This window comes from Quercus lobata, chromosome 3, assembly GCF_001633185.2.
Source record: "Quercus lobata isolate SW786 chromosome 3, ValleyOak3.0 Primary Assembly, whole genome shotgun sequence".
Classification (NCBI taxonomy): domain Eukaryota; kingdom Viridiplantae; phylum Streptophyta; class Magnoliopsida; order Fagales; family Fagaceae; genus Quercus; species Quercus lobata.
Genome location: NC_044906.1, coordinates 39572159 through 39584734, shown reverse-complemented (window position 1 = coordinate 39584734; position 12576 = coordinate 39572159). Strand labels below are relative to the sequence as shown.

Genomic DNA, 12576 nt, shown 5'->3' with positions numbered 1-12576 from the left:
GACTCCTGCTAGTAGCGGGAATCGAACCTGAGTGTGTTAGGCAGAGCGAACGAACCATCCCAGCTGAGCCAAGCCCCCGTTGGCGTCTTTTTTGGTTTTTAATTGTTCTAATAATGGTTGAATATTTTTTCCTATTGTTTTTAGGTACACAAAATTGTTTGTTTAGGCTATTATTGGATTATCCTCGAACTCAGATTCATGATTATTATTTTTCACAAAGATAGTGCTTAGAGATGGCATTACACATTGAATCAAAACATAAGAATTCGATTGTGTCTCTTGCTGCTACTATCGTTGCCCCTAGTGAGTAAGAATCTGAGTTAGGTTATTTTGGTATTTTAGAAGGTGCAGGAGTGGTGGAGAAAGTAGGGGTAGAGGTGGAGATGAAGGAGTATAAGTATGAGCAATTACCTAAAGCTATTGAAAAGTTTGGAAACAAGTATTATATCTTTCTTTTCTTTTTGTTTGTTTTGTTTGTTTTTTAAATATTTAATATAAATTTGTTGACATTGGGACTAAAGGAAAAAAAAAGATTTACATCTTAAGTCTCATGATATTTTCATTGTTAAGGATTGTGCTTGATTCAAAAGTGATGATTTCTCTCTCAACTGTATATGCTTTTGAGGATGTGCCCTACCAGTTCCTATAATCTCTCCCTGATTTTTTTACATCTTTGTTTAATCCTTTGACTGAATTGAAAAATTTTAGATAAGTTTTAGACTTTATGAATTAGAATCATACAAATACATAATTCAATGTGGGTTGTTCATTAACATTTCTTTGTCTAAACTAAATAGATTAATTTTATAAGTGTTTGAGATGAAGAACCAAGTAAGGGTTTCCATTAGGTATATAAAATTTGGTAACTCTGACAAACTTTAGCAGTTTTGGAAATCTTGTATCATTTTCGGCAGTTATAAATAAATTGTTAAGTTCTTTTGTGATCTTCCATTTTAATCTATTTAGATTTTTGTCATTTTAGATGTGTTATTGACGAAATACGGGCCAACTTGTTTGGTCTATTAGCTGCTCATCTAGTAAAACCCTTGGTATCCCTACCTCAGGAGGTACATAAACAATGCAAGAGAGCTTGGCGAGATTCAACTTTTAGAGTTGCTTCCTTTCTAATTGAGTCTAAAATTTTATCAATTGACTCTTCACAATTCATGCTAGGTTCGTTAATTCTGCTTCCAACAATCTCCCTCTATGTTCTTGATTTTTGGTTCTTCATTTTGTGATTCTTAATTATTTTTTTATTTCATTCCTTTTTCAATAAATATCAAGTTCTTTTTTTCAAAACATGGAAATAATAGCCTAAACTATTGGATGGGACTTTTGTGAATTTTGTCACTAAGGCACAAAATATATGAGAGCAAAATATACATTAGGTTTGTAGCATATTAGTATTGACAAAAATCCTTATTATGTTATATATTAAAGTGAAACCATTTAGCACATGAATATGGGAGTAAGATCTATTGTATATGTGTTATAGGATATTTTTATAAAATCTACATTTGTTATATATTGCACTAGATTAATGAGAATTTTACTGTTAGTATTGAGCAATGATTTCATTTATTTGGTTGCTGGTGATATTTGAGCTTTATGGCCTTTTTAAAACAAGGCTACTCTTGAATTAATTTGTATCTATGCTAATTGTGTATATACTAAGAATTTTAATATTAATGGCAGGCAAGCTTTTGATAAAATCAGGACAACTATTTTTGGGGGCTGCAAAAGTAGAAAATGAAAATTCTGAAAATGTGTAAGTTAGCTATCTATCTTAATTATTGAGAGATAAATAAAGGTGGAGTGATTCTACTTTTGTCTGCAAAGTTTTACAAGGTAGGAACATTATGATGGAGGAGCTTTAACTGTAAAGCCAGAGAGAAAAATGAAGCAATCCAAGAGAAACTCTTTGGGATACAGTGTAGAACCAACAACGTTATGATGGGAGAGCTTTAGCTATAAAGCCAGAGAGAAGAACAAAGCAATCCAAGAGAAACTTTTTGGGATACAGTGTAGAGTCAACAACAATATGCTTGCACCTGTTTTCTCATATTTAGTATGATAATTTAAGCAAAAGTCTTATGAAGAAGGTTATTTATATTGATAAAATATAGTTAGTGAAGTTGCCCTTGACCAATTTAATAAGATTTTGTTGAGTTGATTTGCAAAACTCTTCAAATATTATAAATTTTTGTTATTAGTGCATATCGTATACTTTTACTTTTTGTTATTGTTTCTTTTAGATGTGATATGTAATATTTTGATTTGAAAATTTTCCCTTTTTGTTGTGCAAGAAATAACCAATGTTTAAACATCATATTATTTTTCAAAATTTTGTCGGTAGACTAAGAAATATGAGACGAGATCACTATATATACACACACACACACACCTTGGCAGACCAACTCAAATCCTTTACATTCTAATGAATTATGTGTATTGCTTTGAATATTAGTGTCGTAATTAACCATTTGTGTGACTTATTCCTTCAAATCCATAGTGAAAAGGTCCATTTATCTTAACTAAATTTCTCTCAACCCTCCAAAAACATTAATAGTGACATTCATTTTCTCACTGAATTGACCACTCCTTCATTGGAAAATTTTAGTATTTCTAAGAACTTTCCCATGTATCGCATGGGTTAGCAACTAGTTATTTGTGTGTGTGAATTGACTTAATTCAAAATAGACATATTCTATGGAAAAAAAAATATCATCATGCATTTACTAAGATTTAATAGAGATATATCATCGGATGACTGTTAGATATAAATTTTGTGCTTGATTATTTATGCTTTTCTTCTTGGTTACTAAGACCGGTCTAGTAATATACAACTAGAATGTTACTAGATTTTTTTTGTTTATTTTTGTTTTGCTACACCATTACTACATTCATTGGGAAGAATGTGAGATAATGAACATACATACATGAAAGGAAGAGCAAATTTCCTTATAAAATATCATTTATGTCTCTGTATATTGTGGGGATATCATAAAAATATATTTTTATTCATTATATATAATTCATTAGAAGTCGGACTTTGGTGCGACAACAAGTTCCTTCCAACCAAGGTGATAGGTTGTAGATTTGAGTTCAGAAATCAACCTCTTAAAAAAAAAAAAAAACAAAAAAAAAAAAAACAAAAAACAAAAAACAAAAGAACAAAAACAGAAAACAAAAATTAAGAGTAGGGCTGCCTACCGAGATTTCTCCCAAACTCCACAAAACATGGGAGTTTTATGCTCTAGATATAACCTTTTAACTCATTATGTATTTGTGGGTTTGGTCATTCCATACTAATGATGCCAAAAATCGTTTGTAAGCTACACAGTTCCCACGTGCTCTAGACAACACCTACACAACAAAAAGGAGAAGAGCCTATAGAGAGTACTAGTATGGTACCAGCTAAATACCTTCCAAAGGTTAAGTCAAAACTTTTACAAACTCTAGAGTGCCAGAGCCTGGATGAATTATGCGTACCTTGTTTTTTGAGGGCTTGGTGTTTTTATAGTAGAGTAGGACCGACTTTTGTTTCTTGGCCAAGAAGTTATTTTCTTATGGAGAAAAACCCTAATAAATGTACGTATTTTGTGGGATTCTTCCCAAAGAGGGGTTCCTTGACTAAGGTCAATCGTAGAGCGCAAGATATTTCTATTTAGGGTTCCTTGGAGATTACTTAAGCCATGTAGATGCCATGTGGCATTGCCACTGTCCACTTTGTATCCGTCTACTTTTTATCCAACTGTCATGGAGAGTCCGTCTCCTTGTGCACCGTCTCCCTCCATTACTTTGAGCTTAAAGCACCGTTACTTGTGACTGATTTAGTAAAGTGAGACCATCTACATCCTTTTTATCCTCATTAGTTGCCCCCTCACTCCATGTGTCCGTCACATAATGTTAGGACAGATCCATGGAGTGACGGTCTAATTTTAACTTTGGGAGATGCGTTTTGATTGACAGGCTAGCCTAGGGTCATAAATGTCATAGGGGTACATGGTGTGTTTTTAGCGGTTATTCACTCGAACCGAAGCATCCCTTCATCTTCCGTGCCATTACCTCTATATATATGCGCTTCCTTCCTTCTCATTTTTACTTTCCACAACAAATCTTCAATCAGAGCGCATCTGTCTACCTTATTGACTTTGCTTTCCGTCTACTCGGTGCAACTGTCAGCCACACCTCTTGCAATTCTTTTCAACTAGTAAGTATTTTTTATGTTGAATTCCCTTGCAATTTACTTAAATTCTAAACACCCCATCGTATATGTGAAACCGTCAAAGTCTTAGGGTTTATTTGTCACGTGTAGGTGACATGTTTAGTGCATTAAGTGAGCAATCATGGGTCCGCGAAGGAGCGGGCTACAATGAGGTGAATCCGTCAGGTCAAGGCAACCCCGACACTTTAAGTGACGAAAGGAACCCGTCGGCCTCCTCACCTTCCACAAGGGATGAGGATTTGGACATGGATGGGTTAAAAAGTGACTCCAATGACAACTTAGTCAATGCCAACCCCCCCCCCCCCCAAAAAATCCATCATTGGACCGAATGGCCTTAGAGAATTCATTCTCCTTCCATTATGGACGGTGAATGACTTCAGGTCTACTATCAAGCAAAAGCACTTTGATACTCTTAGGGAAAAATACCAAATTCCACATAAAATACCAATCCGTCTACCATACAAATCTAAGAAATGTTACTACCGGGGGGTTGACGATGTTGGAGTATATGAGCAAATGCTCAAAGCAAGACTTAGGTTTCCACTAAATGCCCTTCACCATCGCCTCCTGCAATATCTTGGGCTGGCCGTCACCCAAGTCTCTTCGAACACCTAGAGGGTCTTCCTTGGCGTAGAAGTTCTATATGGGGTCCTTTCAAAGGAAGCACGTAGGATGACGATGGAGGAGTTCTTCCACTGCTACAGTCCATTTGAGATCGTCCAGTCTAAGGGGATGTACAGCTTCCTACCAAGAAAACCGTCTTCTAAACTAGTCTGTGATACCTCCGACTCAAATAGGAACTGGAAGAGTCAGTACTTCTTCCTTGAGGGGGATGGTTGGATGTGTCACCAATACAACCAAGAGTTCATGCCAGTGGACAAGACTTGGGGTATAATGCCCTCGACTGGTAGGTGTCCATCAGCAATAAACTTGGCTTCTTACTTTTTTATATAATGTACTAACCGTCTCCTATTGCAGCTCGAGACCATCCAAAGGTTTCTCTCGAACGGTGGAGTTTCTTGGAACGGATTTTTAAAATCTAGCTATCGGAGAAGACTTGGGTGAAGTTCATCACCTTGGATACCCTCCACTGGTATTACAAAGGTCCCGAACCAACTACGGCTGCCCGTCGTTACGATTCTCAAATCTGCCAACGTAAGTCTATCACACAAGTTATCTGACTCCTTTTATCTAACTGTGATTTCCTTGCTTTAAGTTATCTAACCTTTTATCCGTCCACCTTTGTGCAGAGATGGAAAAGAGCAAGAGAAGAGCTTACATCAAGGCGCAAGCTGCGAAGAATAAGTAGGAGGCACTTAAGGTGACGAGCCAAGCCCACCCATCCACCAAAAGGAAGTCGTCTGAAAAGGTGGACCGCCAACATAAGAAGCCCAAAGTGGTTGCGGAGCCAACTGTTGGTGAGACTGCCACCACCAGCAAGCTGCCCCCTAAACCTAGACTGGAAAGGGGAAAGGACTGATGACGGGTGCTAACCTCGTCACAGAAAAGCGCCCAGTCCTCCTCTGTGAGGACTCTGGGTATACGCTCAAGTAGTTATCATTCGTCATCCAAGACAATGACTATGAAGACTTGGGCAACCATGCCACGAAGGCCATGGGGGAGATGGGCCTATTCAGTTTATTCAAGCATGCTTTTCTGTCCTTTTTCTTCCATCCACCCCATTGTTGTCTTGTTCTAACATCAGTCTTTGACTCTTGTAGGGGGTCGTCATGATGAAAGGTCTCATGGACCAATGTACATCCCACGAGATGGTAATCACCCGCTTGAAGGAGAAAGTGGAGGCGAAGGACTCAGAGCTGAGGGAATTGATGGCCTGGAAGGACATCCAGGTTTCCAAGCTTGATTATACAAAGCAACTTTTAAAGGAGTCTGAGGCGCAAGTTGAAGCGCTAAAGAAGATTCTTAAGGATAAGGAGGCGGAGATCTCAGAAGCAAAGTGTCACCTCCATCAGGCCAAGGAGGATGCAGTGCGAGAGTACCGTGACTCCGACACCCTATTGAAGGAGCTTGGTGGCTCCTTCGCTGATAGATTTGACAACTGCTTTCGTAAGGTCAAAGCATCCTACCCTGACCTGGATCTTTCTCACGTCTCCATTGACACCCCACCTCAGACTCCTGCCAAGCCCATTTACTCTGAAGGAATCGATGTGCTCTTCACCGATGAGACCAATCCCAACCCTCAAGTTGACAGGGATGCCACTCAACCTAACCAAGAAAAATCTGTCGAGGAAGGTATCCGTCAACTTGAAGTGGACCAAACAGCTGAGGAGAAAGAGGAGGAGACCCCTGTTGCCCAACAATAATTTTTATCATTACTTTTTTACTTTTCACTGTGTATTGTCAAATTTTTTTTTGGCACAGTTTTGAGAACAATATTCATTCTATTTGTCACCTTTGCTTTTGGGTTTCTGTAAACAATTTTCCTTTCATAGGCCTTTATTTATTAACTTTATCTATCCGTCGCTTATTCTAGACTTTGCATGTACGTACTTTCTTTTATGGTTTTTTGTAATATTTTGGTTACTTTCCTTTTGTAACACATCCGTCAATTTCAGACTTTAATTTTTGTAAATGGACTCTTGGGACGAACCCATCCTCTTGTGAACTTGACAACTATAACTTGTTAGTTCGAATGATCCCGTTCAGATTGTGGACTTGATCAGATATAGGTACCCTTATGTGATGAATTCATTCCGTTCAGGTTGTGGACTTAATCATATGTAAGTCACCCTTTTAGGACGGATCCATCCTACTTTATGGACTTGGTCAGCCTTTTTGCAGTAACCTGTCCACTTTGTGGACTTTAATAAATATCGGTTATCCTTCCATCCATCCACTTTAAGGACTTTGTTATCTTTTTAGGAGTACTTGTCCACTTTGTGGACTTAATAAGCACAAGTTATCCTTTTCAGATGAACCCGTCCACTTGGACTTAATATTTCAAGTCACCCTTTGAGGATGAGCCCGTCCACTTCGGACTTAATATTTCAAATCACCCCTTTAGGATGAGCCCATCCTCTTGGACTTAATATTTCAAATCACCCCTTTAGGATGAGCCTGTCCTCTTGGACTTAACATATCAAATCACCCCCTTTAGGATGAGCCCATCCACTTGGACTTAACATATCAAATCAAAATCACCCCTTTGGGATGAGCCCGCCCGTCCACTTGGACTTAACATATCAAATCACCCCTCTAGGATGAGCCCGTCCACTTGGACTTAACATTTCAAATCACCACTGATGGCGTCTATTAGTGGTGAGATTTGAATGAAGGATAGTGCCTAACTAGGGATAATCATAAACTCCGTTGATGCAGCCTTGCCGAGACGATCAGCTGGCTCGTTCTCTTCCCTTGGGATTTGAACGAACTTTGCTTGGAGGTTGTTCACCCGATTCTTCACTTGCTCTAGGTACTTCTTCATGCATTCGTAGTCACTGTTAACCTGGTTGGTGACTACTTAAGAGTCATAATACACTATTACATTCGTGGCTCCTGCTGCTTTTGCTAGATCCAGTCCTACTACCAAGGCTTCATATTCCCTTCGTTGTTTGTTGTAGGGAAATCAAGTCAGACCATGCACTCAACCTTATCCCCTTCCGAGCTGTGGAGAATCACACCAACTCAACCCATTTGCCTGTTAGAAGATCAATCTGTGTGGATGCTCCATTGTGGCTATGCTTCTACCTTCTAGCCCTTCGTGTTGGTGAATTCTACAATGAAGTCAGCGACAACTGGCCCTTTTATGGCCGTTCGTGGGCGATACAGTATGTCGAACTCACTCAACTTAATTGCCCATAATGCCATCTATCTAGTTGCTTCAGGGCTACTCATTGCCCTATATAAAGGTTTATCTATCAAAACGACCACAATGTGGGCCTAGAAGTATGGCTTGAGTTTACGCACTGTAGTCACTAACGCGAAGGTGAGCTTCTCCATCGGGGGGTACCTTTCTTCCGCACCTTAGAGCGTCTTGCTAGTATAGTACACAGGCTTCTGTACCTTGTCTTTTTCCCTAACTAAGGCTGCATTGACCGCTGCCGGGGAGATAGCTAGATAGAGGAATAATTCCTCCTGAGTTTGAAGGGACTCAACAATGGTGGGGAGTAGAGGTATGCTTTCAGGTCTTCGAACGCTTACTGACATTCAACTGTCCATTGAAACAACTTCTTCAACGTTCGGAAGAAAGGTAGGCAATTATTCGTTGCTCCTTATACGAACCTATTTAGTGCAGCAACCTTATCGTTTAGGTTTTGTACTTCTTTGATGTTTACTGGCGGCGTCATCTCTGATATTGCTTATATCTTGTCTAGGTTGACCTCAATACCTATTTAGGACACCATGAACCCTAGGAATTTTCCCGCCGTCACCCCAAATGCACACTTGCTTGGATTCAGCTTCATGTTATAAGAGCGAAGGGTATCAAAGGTCTCTTGGAGGTCATTCAAATGGTCATCCTCCCGTATGCGCTTCACTAGCATATCGTCCATGTAGACTTGCACATTCCTCCCAATCTGCTGTGCGAACATTTTATTCATCGGTCTTTGATATGTGATGCTCGCATTTTTGAGCTCGAATGGCATTACTTTATAGCAGAAGAGACCCAAGCTAGTGACAAACGAAGTTTTCTCCTGGCCGGCCTTGTCCAGCTTGATCTGGTTGTACCTAGAGAACACGTCCATGAAGCTCAGCAACTAGTGTCTCGCAGTCGAATCCACTAAAGCGTCAGCCCGCAGAAGTGGGTAGCTGTCCTTGGGGCATGCCCTGTTCAAGTCAGTGAAATCTACGCACATCCTCTAGTTTTCATTTGACTTTTTAACCATTACCACATTGGCCAACCAGTTGGGGTAATATACTTCTTGTATAAATCTTGCTTCCTGTAACTTGCGAATCTCTTTGGCTATGGCCTTGTCCCATTCCTGAGCGAATACCCTTTTTTTTTTTTCTAGTGGATGGGAGAGAATGATGGTGACATGTTTAACTTGTGCACAACGATAGAAGGATCAATCCTGGACATGTCTTCATGGTTCTAGGTGAATATGTCTTAGTTCTTATTTAGAAACGTTGTGAGCGCTTGGCGGACCGATATGCTTGCCAGAGTGTCGATCTTGGTTGTTTGATCGGGTCTAGAATCATCCAGGGTTATCTCCTCTAATACTTCTAAGGGTTCTGCCACCGTCCACTGTTCTTCTATGCACATGGTCTGTAAATGATCATCCATTTTCAGTATAGCAATGTAGCATTCACGTGCTGCCACTTGATCTCCCCGTACTTCTCCTACTCCGTACTCAGTCGAGAACTTGATTAGCAAGTGGTAAGTCTAAGTTACGACCTTCCATGAGTTTAGGGTAGAATGGCCTAGGATGGCATTGTAGGCAGATGAACAGTTGACAACTAGGAACATGACATCCTTGGTGATCTGTTACGAGTAATCTCCGACTGTTACGGAAAAAGTGACTGCTCCTAGAGGGTGTACCCTTGTTCTTCCGAATTTGACAAGCGGCACATTAACTGGAATCAGTCATTCCCTATCAATCCTCATCTGCTAGAACGCTGGATAATAGAGGATGTTGGCAGAGCTCCCATTATCTACCAAGACTCGGTGGGTATTGTAGTCCCCTACTCGAATGCTAACCATAAGCGCATCGTCGTGAGGGTGGTGGAGGTGCCTGACATCTTCCTTTGTAAACCCAATGACAGGGTTGTCAATCTGTGCCATCTTCAGGAAGAATCCCGTCAATGGGACATTTTGGACCATCCATAGGTAAGTTTTGCATGCCTTTTTGGACAAGCCAGATGTTGTTCCTCCCACGATCATCCTTATGTCTCCTAGTAGGGGTCCGGGATGCTCGTTTTCTCTTCGTGCCGGTGTTTCTTGGGGCCGGTCCGTCCTTTCCTTACTAACAAACTTTTGCAACTTCCCTTGACTAATAAGAGCTTTTATCTGCTGCTTTAAGTCATAGCAGTCAAATGTGTTATGACCGTGGTCACGGTGGAAACGACAATATTTGTCTCTGGACCTCTTGCTAGGTTCTCCCTTTAGCTTGCCAGGGAATGTCAACGCTCCTTCATCCTTGATCTGCATTAAGACTTGATAAATCAGAGTGTTCAGCGGGGTGAAGCTTGCGAACCTTCTAGTAGAAGGATTAGAGCACCTATCATCCCTTCTATCTCCTATCCTTGCTATCTTTCGCCCCCTGTCCTATTTGGATTCCTCCTATCTTTCCCTCTTTCTAGGCTTCTCTTCACAAGCTAGTAGTGCATCTTCTGCATTCATGTATTTACTAGCTCTATAGAGTACTTCCGACATAGTTTTTGGGTCATTCTTGTATAAAGAGAACAGAAACTTACCCTTCTATAACCCATTCGTGAATGCGGCCATAAGTATCTTGTTGTCAGCTTCATCAATTAAGAGGGCCTCTTTGTTAAAGCGGGCTATGTAAGACCTCAGCGTATTATCTTCTTGTTGGTTAATGCTCATCAGGCATGCAGTTGACTTCTTATACCTGTGTCCCCCGATGAAGTGTGAAGCAAACTAGGTGCTTAACTCCTTAAAAGTACCAATGGAATTGGGCGTCAACCTGCTAAACCAAATCCTTGCGGGGCCCTTCTGTGTAGTGGGGAAAGCCCTGCACATGATCTCGTCCGCTACTCCTTGCAAGTGCATTAGGGTCTTGAAAGATTTCAGGTGATCCAAGAGATCCTTGGACCCGTTATAAGTTTCTATCTGTGGCATACGGAACTTTAGTGGAAGGGGGATTGAGGTGATTGTTGCCGTAAAAGGTGAGTTTGTCTGATGGACCAGTTCGTCGAGGTCACTTAACACCCGTCCTTTGAAGGCATTCATCATGACGTCCATCCTCTCTTTTATCATCTGCATCTCCGCTACCATGTGAGGTGGAACAATATCTACAGTGGATGGACGGCTTGTATCCATTCACTCATGTCTGTTTCGGGCGTTGTTGCCTTCCGGCCCCTCTTGATTCCTTCTGACAGCGCTGGTTCCTTCCTGGTCCTCTTCTTGAGTGTTAAGTGTTGTGTTCTTTTGGCACAGCTGCTCCTCTAGGTCATGATTTTGCTTGGTGAGGCGTTCTACTGCCGCTACGAGAGTCTAGACCTACCTCTTGAGGGCGGCAGTACGTGGTTCATCACCTTGAGCATTGTTGGTGGTTGCCATCGAGCATGTAAGTACCATGCAACCCTTCATTCGGGAAGCAATAGTATGGCTTGCAAAACTTGTTTCCCACAAACGACGCCAACTAATGATGTCGAAAATTGTCAGTAAGCAACACAGTTCCCACATGCTCCAAACAACATCTACACAACAAAAAGGAGAAGAGCCTACGGAGAGTACTGGTATGGTATCGGCCAAATACCCTCCGAAGGTTAAGTCAGAACATTTACAAACTCTAGAGTGCCAGAGCTTGGATGAATTATGCGTACCTTGTTTTTTGATGGCTTGGGGTTTTTATAGTAGATTAGGACCGACTTTTGTTTCTTGGCTAAAAAGGTATTTCCTTATGTAGAAAAACCCTAATAAATGTATGTATTTTGTGGGATTCTTCCCATATAAGGGGTTCCTTGACTAGGGTCAATCGTAGAACGCAAGATATTTCCATTTAGGGTTCCTTGGAGATTACTAAAGCCATGTGGATGCCACGTGGCATTGCCACCGTCCACTTTGTATCCATCTACTTTTTATCCAACCATCATGGAAAGTCTATCTCCTTGCGCATCGTCTCCCTCCATTACTTTAAGCTTAAAGCACTGTTGCTTGTGACCAATTTAGTAGAGTGAGACTGTCTACATCCTTTTTATCCTCATCACATACCATTTGTTCTAGGGTCAAGTTTTTCATTGGTTTAGATGTACATGCATATTGGGAAATGCTTGTTGTTCATGGTATTTTCTTCGGGACTGTAACTATGGCAGAAGGCTCACTCTAGCTAGTCTTATGTTTTGGTTCAATTCCATCACTTTTAGGCTTGCTATCTTTTTTGTATTTTTTTCTTTGGTGGAAGAGATATGGTCAGTTCCATCAGTTTCATAAACGTTGAACTTTCGCTGAATTTTATAAACATCATTTCCCCATTATTATATTAATTAGTCACAAACACATACAACACGTGGGAATATATAATTATTTTGTAATATGATATAATCCATAATTTATTCTCTAAAATTTATTGAAGATAATTCATTCTCCTAAAAAATTGAATTATTTCTAAAAGTATTTTTTAACTCTCCATCTCTACAAATATATCATTCTATTATTTTGAGTTTTTATTTATTTATTTTAGATATGATATTTGTAACCCAATAATGCA

At 40.2% G+C, this 12576-nt stretch overlaps 1 protein-coding gene across 1 annotated transcript; it reads right to left on the bottom strand.

Moving 5' to 3' along the window:
- Positions 1–9794: 9794 nt before the first annotated feature.
- On the bottom strand, positions 9795–10334 carry LOC115980874. The gene has a single exon (XM_031103079.1). The coding sequence runs from the start codon at positions 10332–10334 to the stop codon at positions 9795–9797; it is 540 nt and encodes a 179-aa protein (XP_030958939.1).
- Positions 10335–12576: the final 2242 nt, after the last annotated feature.

What these genes read in the sequence shown, in the direction of transcription:
- LOC115980874 (XM_031103079.1), bottom strand. Translation starts at nt 10,334, where the DNA reads ATGCAGATCAAGGATGAAGGAGCGTTGACATTCCCTGGCAAGCTAAAG.